The sequence below is a fragment of the Neovison vison genome, chromosome 1, assembly GCF_020171115.1.
Source record: "Neovison vison isolate M4711 chromosome 1, ASM_NN_V1, whole genome shotgun sequence".
Lineage (NCBI taxonomy): Eukaryota > Metazoa > Chordata > Mammalia > Carnivora > Mustelidae > Neogale > Neogale vison.
The window spans coordinates 80,800,310-80,816,806 of NC_058091.1; the positions used below are offsets into that span (position 1 = coordinate 80,800,310).

A 16,497-nucleotide genomic window follows, 5' to 3' on the forward strand; every position below is an offset into this window, starting at 1 on the left:
CATTTTGAGAAATGTGTCACAGCAACTTTCGAAATGTAGTAAGCGAAGCAATTAGTGTCACATTTTCCCTTGGGGAAAAAAGATGAGAAAGGTTAATATATACTAGAGGTAACTCAAGGAGGTTCTGTACTAGTGATACATATATAAATGATAATTTTTGATAAAGCAGCAGTCTTTTATGGAAAGATTTATGCGGTCTTTGAGTCTTTAATAGTATATGACTCTGCTTTCCACTCAGACTTAGAGCTGAAACAAATCATCATAAAATTTTTTTGTTGTGATTGTTCTCGTGTCAGGTATATTTCAAAAGCTTTTGAATTTATTAAGTGTCTTTGGAAATTTACAGGAATGAAGTTTACCAAATGTAGTACGTTTAATAGGAAAGCCAAATCAAACTCAGATGTAATCTCAAGGTGTTTTTGTGGATGTCATATCCCTAGTCTTTTCAGAAGCTCATTGGTTTCTTTTTCTGTGATATAAATTTAATCGGTTTCTGTATAGGTTTAAATTCAATAAACATGGGATTACCCCCCATGTTGGAAGCAGTACAATAGGTGCAATGATAAGCTATGTTCACGTAAGCCTTACATATGCCCCATGAGGAATTATGATCCCCATTTTTCAGATAAAGAAAGTCTAATAAAAGCTATGACTCATCCATGTTTATGGGACTAATCAGTGGCATAATAGGGATTATAAATCAGGTTATTTTATCTTTAAATCTATTATACTTTCTAATAAAATTATAAGGAGAAAGTCTTGAAAATGCTACCTTGTCCACATTCTGTTGACTGGTGGAAAATCAACAGTCTGATTCATCAAAGGAAGATTCTGATGCTGACTCATTCAAGGAAGATGATGCAATGTGTTGGTTAATGCCAGGGCTTTGGAGTCAGACCAACACAGGGATGAACCCTGGCTCTTCAGCTGTGAAGAAATAACACGACCTTGAGCAAAGTTCTTTGGGTTTTAACTTCCAGGCCTCAGTTTCTTTATCTACTAAACAATCATAATACGACATTTCAGAGTTGTAATTATAATTGAGTACCATACTGAATATAGAGCATTTAGCAGAATATTCAGCAAATTGTACAGATATTTAGTACTTATTATTCATAATAATAGTGGTGAGATAGGAAGATAATATACAAATTGGCTAAAGAGAAATGTTTATTATTGTGTTCAGGCACATATGAAGACTTATTAATAAAATTATATTGATCTCACTGAAGATTTTTAGTGACAAACAGCCCCCATGTGGTATTTGTAACTTCAGGTGATGCTTTTTAAGATATTTTGAAATATGGAGCCAGATTAGAATATTTTCAAATTATGTCCATATTTTGGTTACCTTTGCTAATGGATTGGGAATAATGGCATGAATAAATTCTAGACACATGGAGACACATAGACCCTGCCCTTTTTAAAAAATGAATACAAAAATAACTGTATTCTTTGAGTTATAAAAAAAATTCTACAACTGTTATACAGTTGTTATATAACTATTTTGACAGGCTCTTAGAACAGTTTCTCCCCTTGAAAATCGTTCACTTTCTACTAGAGTTAATGTTTAGCACAATGAGTCAGAACTTTATCTATAAGCCAGGAGAAATTAATTTGGTTTTCATTATATATAGAGATATTAATTTTGTTAAAATTAATTTAAAAATAATTTATACCATTTGTGGCAGAGAGGGTTTGCCTTTAAAAACCTTCCTGGTACAAGGAACCTAGATTGGGAGTATACAGGATCAGTCTTCAGTTCCACAGATATATACACGTATATACAATTCAAGATTGATTATAGTAAAACAGGCTAAAGTTTCCCCAAATTTAGATACAATCATAGAGTTTCATGTGTGTCTTCTAGACTTCTCAACATTGACTTGGTCAAAATACATCAAAGTGTTTAAAGTGATAGCCTTTTATATTTGTCTATATACTATGAGGTTGACAGAATTTGTGCAAAACCCAGAATCTTAAGTATAGGCTCTTTGCAGAGTTAATCTTTCTTGAGAGTGATATAAATAAATGTAAGAATGGTTCATCCTTTTATGATAAGCTAAATTTCTGTTACTGAGAACTGAATTAAAAATGACATATGCTCTTTTTAAATTACGAAATGGAAACAAGAAGACATAGAAAACCTGAACAGACCCGTAACCAGCAAGGAAATTGAAACAGTAAGCAAAAGTCTCCCAACAAAGAAGAGTCCAGGGTTGGATAGCTTCCCAGGGAGATTCTATCAGACATTTAAAGAAGAACTAATATCTGTTCTTCTGAAGCTGTTTCAAACAATTGAAAGGGAAAGAAAACTTCCAAACTTGTTCAGCACTACCCTGATCTCAAAACTAGACAAAGACCCCACCGAAAAGGAGAATTACAGACCCATATCCCTGTTGAACATAGATGCCAAAATTCTCACCAAGAAACTAGCCAGTAGGATCCAACAGTACATTAAAAGGATTATTCACCACAACCAAGTGAGATTTATTCCAGGAATGCCTGGGTGGTTCAACATTCACAAATCAATCAACGTGATAGATCACATTAAAAAAGACAAGACAAGAAAGATATGATCCTCTCAATTGATGCAGAAAAAACATTTGACAAAGTACAACATTGTTTCTTGATTAAAACTCTCCACAATGTAGGGATAGAGGGAACGTACCTCAATATCATAAACACCATTTACAAAAAGCCCACAGTGAATAGCATTCTCAATGGGGAAAACTGAGAGATTTTCCCCTAAGGTCAGGAACATGGCAGGGATGTCCACTCTCACCACTGTTGTTCAACATAACACTTGAAGTCCTAGGCTCAGCACTTAACATGAAGAAATAAAAGGCATTTAAATTGGCAAAGAAGAGTCAAACCCTCACGCTTCTCAAATTACATGATACTTTATGTGGAAAACCCAAAGGACTACACCCCCAAATTGCTAGAACTCATACAAGAATTCAGCCACATGGCAGGATATAAAAATCAGTTCACAGAAGTCAGTTACATTTCTGTACCCTAACAGTGGGACAGAAGAAAGAGCTATTAAGGAATCGATTCCATTTGCAATTGCACCAAAAACCATAAGCTACCTAGGAATAAACCTAACCAAAGAGGTAAAGGATCTGTATCTAAAAACTACAGAATACTTATGAAAGAAAGTGTCCATTTCTTCGTGTCTACGAAGAAACGGAAAATGTTCCATGCTCATGGATTGGAAGAACAAATATTGTTAAAATGTCTATGCTACCTAGAACAATCTACACATTCAGTGCAATCCCTATTAAAATACCATCAACTTTTTTCACAGAACTGGAACAAATAATCCTCATATTTGTATGGAACTACAAAAGACCCCATATAGCTAGAGGAATGTTGAAAAAGAAAACCAAAGCTGGTGGCATCACAATGGCAGACTTCAAGCTATATTACAAAGCTGTAATCATCAAGACTGTATGGTATTGGCACAAAAACAGACACATAGATCAATGGAACAGAATAGAGAATGCATAAATGAACCCTCAACACTATGGCCAACTAATCATTGACAGAGCAGGAAAGACTATCCAATGGAAAAATGGTGCTAGGAAAATTGGACAGCCACATGCAGAAGAATGAAACTGGACCATTTTTCTTACACCACACACAAAGATAAACTCAAAATGGATGAAGGACCTAAATGTGAGATAGGAATCCATCAGACTCCTTGAGAACACAGGCAGCAACCTCTTTGACCTTGGCTTTAGCAACTTCTTGCTAAACAGGTCTCCAAAGGCAAGGGAAACGAAAACAAAAATGAACTTGGGACTTCATCAAGATAAAAAGCTTTTGCACAGCAAAGGAAACAGTCAAAAATACTAAAAGGCAACCTATGGAATAGAAGAGATATTTGAAAATGACTATCAGATAAAGGACTAGTATCCAAGATCTGTAAGGAACTTACCAAATTCAATATCCCAAAAACAGATAATCCAGTCAAGAAATGGACAGAAGACTTGAACAAACATTTTACCAAAGAAGACATCCACATGGCCAATAGACATGAAAAAATGCTCCACATCACTTTGTATCAGGGAAATACAAATCAAAACCACAATGAGATATTACCATACACCGGTTAGAATGGCTAAAATTAATAAGTCAGGAAACAACAGGTGTTAGCAAGAATGCAGAGAAAGGGAAACCCTCTTAACACTGTTGGAGGAAGCGCAAGCTGGCACAGCCACTCTGGAAAATAGTGTGGAGTTTCCTCAAGAAGTTAAAAATAGAGCTACAATATTACCCAGCAATTGCACTAGCAGGTATTTACCCCAAAGATACAAACATAGTGATCCAAAGGGGCACATGCACCTCAATGTTCATTGTAGCAATGTCCACAATAGCCAGGCTGTGAAAGGCCTGAGATGTCCATTGACAGATGAATGGATAAAGAAGATGTGGTATATGTGTGTGTGTTTGTGTGTGTGTGTACACACACACACAATGCAATATTACTCAGCTATCAGAAAGGATGAATAGTTACCATTTACATTGATGTGGATAGAACTAGAGGGTATTATGATGAGCAAAATAAGTCAATCAGAGAAAGACAATTATCGTACGATTTCACTTAGATGTGGAGTATAACAGCACAGAGGAGGGAAAACTGAATGGGAAGAAATCAGAGAGGGAGAAAAACCATGAGACTCTTAACTATAGGAAACAAACTGAAGGTTACTGGAGAGGAAGGGAATGTGGGGAGGGGGTAATTGGGTGATGGGCAATAAGGAGGGCATGTGGTATGATGAGAACTGGGTGTTATATGCAACTGACGAATTATTGAACTCTACATCTGAAACTAATGGTGTATTTTATGTTGGATAATTGAATTTAAATAAAAAATGATATGTACTCTTTTAAAGAAATCTCCTTTTGGAAATCTAAAAAGGCAATGTGTATATGTGTGTGCTAGTTTATTCATACCACTGTCACCCTTTTAAGTAATCATCATCCTTTTAATTAAGCAGTGAGTTTTAAGACTTTAACCTTTAGGTCTTTCATGTATGATCTATTTTTCAGCAAAAAACTCTCAAATTCAAATTATAATCCCATTTTCATTTTCTTTTCTCAGATGATGAAACATGCTTGGAATAATTATAAACGGTATGCCTGGGGATTAAATGAACTGAAACCTATATCAAAAGAAGGCCATTCGAGTAGTTTGTTTGGTGAGTAGTATGTGCTTTGGTTTCTTAATGACAGTAACTTTTCTCCAGTTGACAGAACTTGTTGGTGGTGACGTTGATGTGCCCCTTCCACCTGGTTGTGAGGAAACGTGCATACCTGATAGGAGTTACCTGCAAGGACTGTGCATAATGTGTCCTTCCAACAGAGCACTCTATGTTAGAATCGCTTTCATCCCTTGAAAAAAATACTAATGCCTGGAGACACGTCCAAAGATTCTCGTTTAATGGATGTAGGTACAGCATCATGAGTTTTAGCTCCAGGGGTGAGACCCAGCAGAGGAACCTTTGGTCAGTGGCATTCACTGGTTCCTGTCAAGTAAAAGTAGTGTCTTTATTGATAAGCTGGTCAAGGCAACCTTTCATGGTGAGCTTCACTGTATCTTGGTGACTCTTAGCTTTAGCTCTGGGTTTCTCCTGTTTGTGCCACAGAACAGAAAGTGGGAGTGGATTAGATCAGTTATTTCAACTTCCATTTATCGATTTTGGCATGCTTTATGGTGTTTGGTCCTCACAGCATCCCTCAGTGATTGGTACTGGGGGTGTTAATAACATTCCCACTGAGGAGGTGAGGAAGCTAGTTAACCGAAATGTTGGGTTCCTTGGGTAACAGAGGTACCCAGTGCCCTTCTTATCCCACTGGTTTCTTTTTTAACAGGCATAGTTTTGCCTATAAGTGACAGGATGAAGGGGATAGAGTCTTATTCTGAGACTTCCTAATTCCCCATAGAAAATGTGACTTATACTGTGACTGAAGGTGTTAAATAGTATCAAGTCATATAACAAACAACGGTATCAACTGACACTTACGTGCCAAGTGCCATTTATGTGATGTCTCATTTAACCTCATTATTATACACATTTTATAGATGAGAAAAATGCAGCTCAGAATAGCTTGCCTCATATTAGCCACATACTAACTGACTGAGCTGAGGCCAGAACACAGTTGTGGCTAAGGTGAAAGCTTGTGGTCCTAAACACCACACTATGCTTTTCCATTTATTCAGGATCTTTGTGTGTTTGGCTGTCCTTCTAGCACTGGTGTTAATCAACACAATACAAGTCTTTGCAGATTTTCTGCCTCGTGCAGAAGACCTGTGTGTAAATAGTGAGTTGTCAAAGCATTAGATCGTACAGTAGATATTCATCTCAACTGCAGATATTCATATGAAGTGGGAACCCAGATAGGGAGTAGGGAATTGTAAGAACAGTTAGGAAGAGCTGGCAAAGTGGAAAAAAGACTGGTGGGCCTATTACAGGGACACGGTTTAGAGATGAAGAGAGCCCAAACCTGGAATAGTGGCAGCAGAAGTGATTTCAGATGTTTTTATAAAGTAGTATTTTCAGTAACATAGGTGATGAGATGTGGGAATTGAAGACAAATTCAGAAGCTTCATGCAGAGTCAGAGGCCTCTGTTTATTTCATTATTCACCATAACTTTTAAAAATCTAATTCTATTTTTTCTTTTATCCCTATGAAAGTTGCCTGTATCATTAATAAATTGGTCTTGAAGGGGTGGGGTATGGGAGGTTGGGGGGAACAAGGTGGTGGGTATTAGGGAGGGCACGTATTGCATGGAGCACTGGGTTTGGTGCAAAAACAGTGAATACTATTACACTGAAAAGAAATTTTTTTAAAAAATCAGTTTTGTGTAGATTTGTCATAATCTTTATCAAAGAGATTATTTGGTTCTCTGTTCATATGTTGGTGAATTTTTAAAATTATTATTAAGCATTGAGACATACTAAGTCCCTTCGTATGGAATGTGCAGATGAAGAAGACATGACTTCTCCAGTCTGAGAAAGTTTACAGACTAAAAGAGATGCACACAATAATTTATAATGGAAGACAGTAAGTGATGAGTGTAAGACCAATGTAAAGTCTTCACGTCAAGGCAGTTTGGAGGAAATGAATCATAGAGTTGAGATGGGCTGCATGGGTGGGAGGGGAGGTTAGGATCAGTCAAGCTTTCAAAGGGGGGTGAATTCCATTTTTGAAGAATGGCTTTTTAGAGCTATCATAATTTTAGATCTAATTATATTTATAAGTTTTTCACAGGTGCACTTGGATGTGATTACATTAAAATTAATATGTGCATTGCTCCATTGTTTCAGATCTGTTTTTTTTCTTGCTAGAGAATGCAGCCACAACTGAAATTTCTAAGAGTTATTTTCTACTACTCAGAAGAAACTTTAAAGATTAGTGTATCAGTCCACAGCTTGTAATCATTATTAGTTGGGTTTTAATGCAGCTTTTAAATTTTCTTTCAGTGAAAGAATTTTAGACTTTGTTTAGTATTACTGTTTATTAACAAATTCAGTTTATCCTCTGCCTGTCCCTTTCCAAGTAACTGGTCAATTTGCTTGTATGTCTGTCAAATATTTTAATCAGTAAATATTTTTCTGATATTTTCAGGTAGTATTAAAGGAGCAACAATAGTAGATGCCCTGGATACACTTTTTATAATGGAAATGAAAGATGAATTTGAAGAGGCAAAATCATGGGTTGAAGAAAATCTAGATTTTAATGTGGTGAGTTAAAAGTTGCCAATTCAGTTCTTAAATCTCAGCTTAACATGGACAAACTTGTTGTGGGGCCAATTATTGTGTTATATGACCTAGCAGAAACAAATAATGCAATTTTAAATAGCACCACACTGTATTCTTGCCCTCCATTACTACATAAGTACGTCTTTATTTTTTGGCAAATTCAGAGGAAGGAAAAAGAAATTAAAATTTACTGAGACCTGCATGTGCCAAGTGTTCATGTTCAAGTCCCACAACCATCCTATGAGATGGGCCTTGTTTTCCTTCTGCACAGTTTAGAAACCGGAGCTCCAGAGCTTTACCCAGAGCACAGCTAGTAGCATGTCAGGGCCGTGAGACCATGTGGCTCCACAAGTCCTGTTGTGCACTGTGCCATGACGTTGTTTTGATTTTGTTCAGTGGAACACTGGGTGCCAGACGATGTGCTACATTTCAACAAAAGACCCCAGAGAAATTAAGATAGAGAAGCTTATTACTCACAGGTCCTGAGGAAGTACACAGCAGCCTCCAGGGGCCACACACAGATGTTGAGGCAGAGGACAGACAGGACCTGGGGCACATGCCCTTCTTAGGGTGGCGATAGGCCTGTGGGGTCCTAGCCTAAGGCCAAAATGGTCAAATCAAACCAAAAAGAGCTAGGTTTTGGGGAGTGCCACAGGGGTCTTTTCTAAGGAGTGCACAAAGGAAAGGCCCTGGGGCGTGAGGGAGACTCTGGTCACAAGGGCGACTAGGGAAGTCATATCAGGGACTAGAATTTGCTTATGCTTCCGCGGGCTCTTCTCCAGGGCTGCACTTGCGTGAGGGAGAGGCCAGCGCTGTCAGAGGTCCCCCACAGGCCACTTGAAGGCTGAGGCAGCAATACCGTGGTGATTTTCCAGTAAACAGCATCCACGCTCACACATAAGCAGCTTCAACCTTTGTTCACTGTATACCCCCATCTGTATAGAATCCTGTCACTATGTATTTGAAATTTTTTTTTTTTTAAATTTGACAGACAGAGATCACAAGCAGGCAGAGAGGCAGGCAGAGAGAGAGGAGGAAGCAGGCTCCCCGCTGAGGAGAGAGCCCGATGTGGAGCTCGATCCCAGGACCCTGGGATCATACCTGAGTCAAAGGCAGAGGCCTGAGCCACCCTGGCGCCCCGTATTTGAAATCTTTTAAAAAATCTTTGTATGTGTACTATCATTCTTAGCAAATACTTCAAAACCCATTATACACTAAGGAAAGGGTTCAGAATTAAGGAGAATGAACACTTGCCACACTTCTTAGTAATTTTGATCTGGGAGGACAACATCATGTCAGAGTGAATCTAATTGCATAGTTACTCTTTTACCTCACATAATGAGGCTGACCAAAAAACTTGTTTTAAGAAAAGCAAGAGTGTTGACCCAGCTGTTTTTTTAGTCATTCGTTAATTTTGCATTATTGGTATTATTTTTAATTTGAGATTGTTTCACAGAAAGCATTGTAAGCCTCTTGTCCATCTGCTATGCATCCGATAATATCTGTAAATCCACATAACCAGGTACAAAATGCTGTATGTTGAGAATGGACAAAGAAAGAGTGTTTCCCTGTCAACACCCCCACTTTGTGGAGCTCTTATCTCCCAGAGACTCAGTGAGGACCCCAGTGTCAGAATATTAAAGATCAGTAAAACTAAATCTTTTTCCAAACTCTTTGCATTAAAAACCTGTGTAAATTAAAATTTCATATATTTGGTCCCAACCGTCTTATTAATTGCCTTACATGCCCCATTTTGGAGCTCACTGCCTTAAAGGACAATTAGATAAGTCTGTGTTTAATCTGCCTTATAATTGAATTGAGAATATAAAGAAGACATATTCCAATATAAAGGGACCTTGGAGATCAATGTGTTCAGCTCTTTCATTTTAAAAATGAGAAAACAGACCCAGGGAGCTGGTGATTTGCTCAAGGTTCCACAGCTATTTGGTTGGAATGACTTGTGGTAGCTTTAATCTTGTCAATAGAATGGAATATGAAAAATTAAAACAGTGAAAAAAAAATTCTGTTTCTTTTTGAGGGTTCGTTATCTCTTATTATTATGTCTGTCCCACATTGTTTTTTATAAGTAAATTCAGCCACCTACCTTTAAATAGGGTTTGTCTTTAGCTATCTGTGGGAGAGAAAACAGTTAGTGTGTTCCCTCTCCACAGCCTTTTCAAGAAAGGTTGGGGGAACGGAACTGGATTCCTCCAAAATAAAATAATTTTTTTTCTACCGTTACAGTATTTTGTTTGTTTCTTTGTTTCTCTAATTCAAGTACAATTAACATAATGTTATATTCGTTTTGGGTCTTCAATGTTGTGATTCAACAGTTCTATATATTTCTCAGTGCTAATCAAGTAATATTCTTTTTTCTTTTTTTTTTTTAAGATTTTATTTTTTTATTTGACAGGCAGAGATTACAAGTAGGCAGAGAGGTAGGCAGAGAGAGGAGAAAGCAGGCTCTGTGCTGAGCAGAGAGCTGGATGCAGGCCTCGATCCCATGACCCTGGGATCATGACCTGAGCCGAACAGAGGCTTTAACCCACTGAGCCACCCAGGCATCCTGATAAGTAATACTCTTAATCCCCTTTACTATTTCATCCCTCCAACCCCTTACTTTGTATTAACACAGTTCTCTGTATTGAAGAGTCTGGTTTTGGGGGCTTTTTTCTTTTCTCTTGGCTTCTTTTTCTTTCTTTTGTTTCTTAAATTTCCACATATGACTGAGATCGTATGGTATTTGGCTTCCTCAGACTGACTTATTGCACTTAGCATTTTACCCTGTAAGTCTATCCATGTTGTTGCAGATGGCAAAATATCATTTTTTTATGACTAGGTAAAATTCCAAGTGTATATATCACATCTTATTCATCTGTTCATCTATCAATGGTCACTTGGGTTGTTTCCATATCTTGGCTATTATAACTATTGCAGCAGTAAAGATAAGGGCATATATATCTTTTCTTTTTTTTTTAATTTATTTTTTATTATGTTCAGTTAGTCAATATATAGTATCATTAGTTTTTTTTTTTTTAAAGATTTTATTTATTTGTTTGACAGACAGAGATCATAGGTAGGCAGAGAGAGAGAAAGGAAGCAGGCTCCCTGCTGAGCAGAGAGCCCAACACGAGGCTGGATCCTCAGGCCTCAATCCCAGGACTCTGGGACCATGACCGGAGCCGAAGGCAGAGGCTTAACCCACTGAACCACCCAGGTGCCCCGTATCTTTAGTTTTTGATGTCGTGTTCAACGATTCATTAGTTGCATATAACAGTGCTCATCACATGTGCCCACCTTAATACCCATCATCCAGGTACCCCATCCCCCCATGCCCCTCCCTTCTGCAACCCTCAGTTTGTTTCCCAGAGTTCATAGTTTCTCATGGTTTGTCTCCCTTTCTGATTTCTTCCCCATTAGTTTTCCCTTCCTCGCATATATCTTTTCAAATCAGTCTTACCATTTTCTTTGGGTGAATACACTAGTGGAATATGGGATCACATGGTAATTCTGTTTTTAAGTTTTAGAGGAACCTTCACACTATTTCCTATAGTTTCTGCACCAATTTGCATTTCCACTGACAGTGCGCAAGTGTTCCTATTTCTCCACATCCTCACCAACACTTGTTATTTCTTGTGCATTAAGGCGATATCTCATGTGATTTTAATTTCCATTTTCCTGGTGACGAGTGATGTTGAACATCTTTCATGTGTCTGTTAGCCAGCTGTATGTCTTTTTTGAAAAAAATGTCTATTCGGGTTCTCTGCCCATTTTTTAATCAGATTGCTTTTTTGGTCTTAAATTGTAAAAGTTCTTTATATTATATATTTTGGATGTTAACCCTTATCAGATATGTCATTTGCAAATATCTTCTTCCGTTCAGTAGGTTGCCTTTTTGTTTTGTTGATGGTTTCCTTTGCTAGGCAGAAGTTTTTTACTTTGGTTTAGTTCTAATCTTTTCACTTTGCTTTTGTCTGTTGTCTGAGTAAATGTTTCTACAGCCAGTGTCAGAGAAATTACTGCCTATGTTTTTCTTCTAGGAATTTTATGGTTTTAGGTCTCACATATAGATATGTAATCCACTTTGAGTTTATTTTTGCATGTGGTCTAAGAAAGTGGTGTAGTTTCATTCTTTTGCATGTAGCTATCCAGTTTTCCCAGCATCATATGTCGCAGTGACTGTCTTTGCTCCATTGCATTGCATATTCTTGCTCATCATAGATTAATTGACCAAATAAGCGTGTGTCTATTTCTAGGCTCTCTATTGTTCTTTTGATCTTTGTGTCTATTTTTATGCCAGTACCATGCTGTTTTGATTGCCACAGCTTTGTTGTCTACCTTGAAATTTGGGATTCTGATGCCGCCAACTTTGTTCTTTTTCTGGATTGCTTTGGCTATTTGTGGGCCTTTGTGATTCCATAAAAATTTTGGGGTTATTTGTGTTAGTTCTGTGAAAAATGTTGATATTTTGATAGGGATTGCGTTTAATCTATGATTGTCTTGGATGGTATAGACATTTTAGTCATATTGGCTCTCCTAGTCCATGAGCCTAGAATATCTTTCCATTTGTTTGTGTCATCTCCAGTTTCTTTCACTATTGTTTTAGTTTTACAGAATACTCCTCCTTGGTTAAGTTTATTCCTAAGTATTTTATTACTTTTGGTGCTGTTGTAAATGGGATTGTTTTCTTAATTTCTCTTTCTGCTGCTTCCTTGTTAATGTATAGAAATGCAAAAGATTTCTATATATTAATTTGTATCCTGCATCCTTACTGAACTTATTTATCTAAAATTGAATGATTGAGGACAGGAAAGTACACATTAGTGCTACTAGACCTGAACAGTATCCAGGTCCCTGATAATTAAAGAATTGCTTAATGATGTACTGTATGGTGACTAATATAACATACAAAAAGAAAAAAAAAAAAAGGAATTGCTTCCTCAAACATCACTAAATACTGCAACAGTTCTTTTGCTTTCATGACCAGCAGCAGTCTGAGAAATTTTGGAATCATTTATTTAAAAGAACTAAGGACAAAGGCCTCTCAAGCTAACAGACAAGGTACCAGAAGACAGTTGGCTGACCTTAGCCCACTACCAGGAGACATGAATGTGTTCTGTGGACCATGGGGACCTGTGAGGAAGCAGAGGGAATCTAATAGGGGATATCAGACTGTGGAAAAGAGCCAATTTTTTTTTTTTTTTTTGCTTCCTTAATTGTAAGATAAAGCAATTGGACTATTGTTAAGTGATTGCTAAGCTACTGACTTAATGTTGTTTATTTAAAATTGTATTTTTATTTTTTAAGAGGATTTTTATCCAATTAATTGATAGACTTGTATAAAATACCATTTTAGAACTCCTATTGGTAATCTTGGTCTGTATCTTTCAAAATGTACTTTAAAAATCTTAGCCACAGGTCTCAAATTTCTGTTTATTCTAATACCATTGCTAATGTGAGAGGTCTTCAAATATATTTGTTATAGTTCTCTCTTTGGGTATTGTCATATTTTCCTTTAAACAAAAGTTCATCAATAACATTTAAACAAAAGTTCATCAATAACATTTAAGTGATAGTACTTTTTGTATTAAAATTAGTGAATAAAGGCAGCAGCTCTTTCTGCCCATGGGTCTTGTCCCCCTGCTTTAATAAAATCACCTTTTTGCACCAAAAAAATTAAATAAATATTTTTTTAAAAATAACATTAGTAAATAAAATTCAGGAAAGCTATATTGTTTTACTCTCCTAATTATTATAAAGTTCCTCAGCTAGGAGTTTTGCCTTGATTCTAATATATCTTATATGAGAATTTGTTTTATATTCACTCAATTTACGCAGAGATTCAGTTGACTATACCAACAATTATGCAGTTTTCTTTCTGAAAACACAAACTTTTTCCATTTATCTGATGGGCAGAGAGTTTGAAAAGCTTAAGCAAAGAGAGAAACCTTGTGTTATTTTTAGGAATGACATGTAATATTATTCCAGCTTGAATAAAATATTGCTTGTTTTTTGTTTTGTTTTGTTTTTAAGATTTTATTTATTTATTTGACAGAAAGATCACAAGTAGGCAGAGAAGCCAGCAGAGAGAGAGGGAGAAACAGGCTCCCTGCTGAGCAGAGAGCCCAATGAAGGGCTAGGTCCCAGGACGCTGAGATCATGATCTGAGCTGAAGGCAGAGGCTTAACTCACTGAGCCACTGAGGCGCCCCATTGCATGTTTTTAAATTAATATTTTTTCCTGATAAAGTATTATAATTGACGATGTGAGAGTATTACAAAAAAAGTTAAAGCATCCAAATTTATTACAAGGGGACAATAAGAAGGAAACTGAAACAAGAACACTGCAATTGAGAGTTGGTTTATCCTGTGGTGCTCCTGAGTATAAACCAATCTTTCAGTCAAAAATAAATTTCTTTGTATGTGAAATATTCAATTTGCATCACTTAAAGGTGTAAAGTAAATGTTTTTTATTGGTTTATACGGTCATTAACTAAAACTCATTTTCTTTAATTAAGGCATAGCAAGTTGATTTAATTTGCATACTTGGTAGCACAAAGTTCAAATGGCTTTAATAACTGGCTTAAAATAAATCACTGGGATAATATATAGGAGCAAGAGTTTCCCAGGTGGAGCTTTGTATTCCATTCAAGTATCTGTAGGGGCACATTGGTCTGGACAGACCTCAATTGGTAGACTCCCATGGGTGAGTTATATGTTTTAATTCAAAGTAATCCTTAAAACAAAGAATCTAAAATTCTTGGTTACTCATTATTCATTATTCCATTCATGTATTATTTACCAAATACCCTTTAAGTGTCAATTACTTACCCTCATGTCACTTATAGTCTAGAAGGAAAAATAGAATAGATAGCTGGGGCCAGGTTCTCTTAGGAAAGAAGAAAGGAAAGAGGAAACCACCATTTAAAGAGTATGGCAACTTGCCAAGTATGCTAGATGATTTTTTTTCCCCATAGGCTATCTTGTTTAGTGTTTGTGACCACCATACAGGGTAAGTGGTATTTTCTTTGTCTTTATAGATGAAAAGGTGGTTAATTAATCTGCCCCAAATCATGTAGCCAGTAAGAGCGATGGGTGAACGATGTCTGTCTAACTCAGTGACCCTGTTTTTATTGGAGAGGAAATACAAAGAGTTGAGAAATACATAGGCAGCCAGAGAATGAGTCCTCCAAAGTTAAGCATGTAATCTTAATATCATAGCCCTCATTAGAGTGCATTTTTCCATAGGTATTCAATAAATTCTAATTAAAGTGAATGAGAAGTAAAGCTGTCTTGTCCTATTTCCAAAGAAACTGTGCTAGACTCAGCTAGAAGACAAGCTGGAAAGGTGCACAAGTAACTGGACTGTATCGTATTTTGAAATAGTTGGAAATGATCTGGAGTTCAAGTGCAGTCGAGGCACTTGTTTTTATCTAGCCTACTTTCAGAAGGATTTGTGGTGGGTCCTGGTAGGGGAAAATTATTAACATAGGGACAAATGATCAAGAGTTTCATATTTGGGCATTTCTAAATTCAGTTCTGTGCTTCCTATTCTTTACTGTCACCTGAAAGAAGTATTGATTACCTACATCCTTGGATGGGAACTGTTGAAAACTGTCATCAGTATGAATTTTATAGAATATGTAGAAATTTTCTTGAGATAACAACTTCTTGTATAAAACCTCAGTGAAAGCCAAAGTTATATTAAAATTACTATTAGAAAGCATTTTTCTTCACTGAGGTGAAGTGAAACCTATGTATGAGAGGCCGAGCTTTGAGAATGACAAAGCATAGATGATTAGCCTATTCCCAGTGCTTACCTAGCAACACATTGAGATGGTGGTCTTTGATAAGCCACATGGATTGTAACTTTGATTGTAATGAATACTCTGTGTTTAAGATAACAGAGACATTGGTAGCAAAAGTAACTTTATCTCTTTCCCCCTTTGTATTTGAAGTATAGTTGACATACAGTGTTACATTAGTTTCAAGTATACAATACGGTGATTTCACAATTCCATTCATTATGCAATGGTTACAACATAAAAATAGGCACCTTCTGTCACCATACAGCGTTATTGCAATATCAGTGACTATATTCTCTATGCTATACTTTTCATTCCTGTGACTTATTTATTTTATAACAGGAAGTTTATGCTTTTTAATCCCCTTCACCTATTTCCCCCGCCCCCTCACCTCTGGCAACAACCAGATTATTCTCAATATTTATTAATCTGTTTCTGGTTGTGTTTGTTCATTTGTTCTGTCTTTTAGATTCCACATATAAATGAAATCATATGGTATTTGTAAAGATTTATGGTATTTATCTGACTTATTTTACTTAGCATCATACCTTCTAGGTCCATTCATGTCACAAATGGCAAGGTTTTATCCTTTCGCACATGACCGAGTAGTATCCGTGTGTGTGTGCGTGCGTGTGTGCTCGCGTACATGTGCACACATACCATGTATCATTTTGGATTAGTTGTTTTCATTTTCTTTCATTTAATACCCAAAAGTGGAATTACTGGATTGTATGGTATTTTAATTTTTTTGAGGAACCTCACCATAGTATTTTCCACAGTGGCTGCACCAATTTATATTCCCACCAAAAGTTTAAGGATACAGATTGTTCTTTTATCCAGACAGAATGCCACCGTTTTTCAGGAAAATAAGTTATAAGATTCCCAGTTAGAAGAATGTAAATAAATTGACCTCAAAAAGCA

The 16,497-nt window shown here is 36.6% G+C and overlaps 1 protein-coding gene across 2 annotated transcripts in view; it reads left to right on the plus strand.

The window, feature by feature from the left end:
* The window catches only part of MAN1A1 (mannosidase alpha class 1A member 1), a 166,009-nt gene that overhangs the window by 36,598 nt on the left and 112,914 nt on the right, over window positions 1-16,497 (plus strand). For both annotated transcript variants that reach the window (XM_044249762.1, XM_044249769.1), the window contains exons 3-4: window positions 5,111-5,207; window positions 7,639-7,754. In XM_044249762.1, the coding sequence (XP_044105697.1) occupies window positions 5,111-5,207; window positions 7,639-7,754 (213 nt within the window). The remainder of the gene's footprint in view (window positions 1-5,110; window positions 5,208-7,638; window positions 7,755-16,497) is intronic.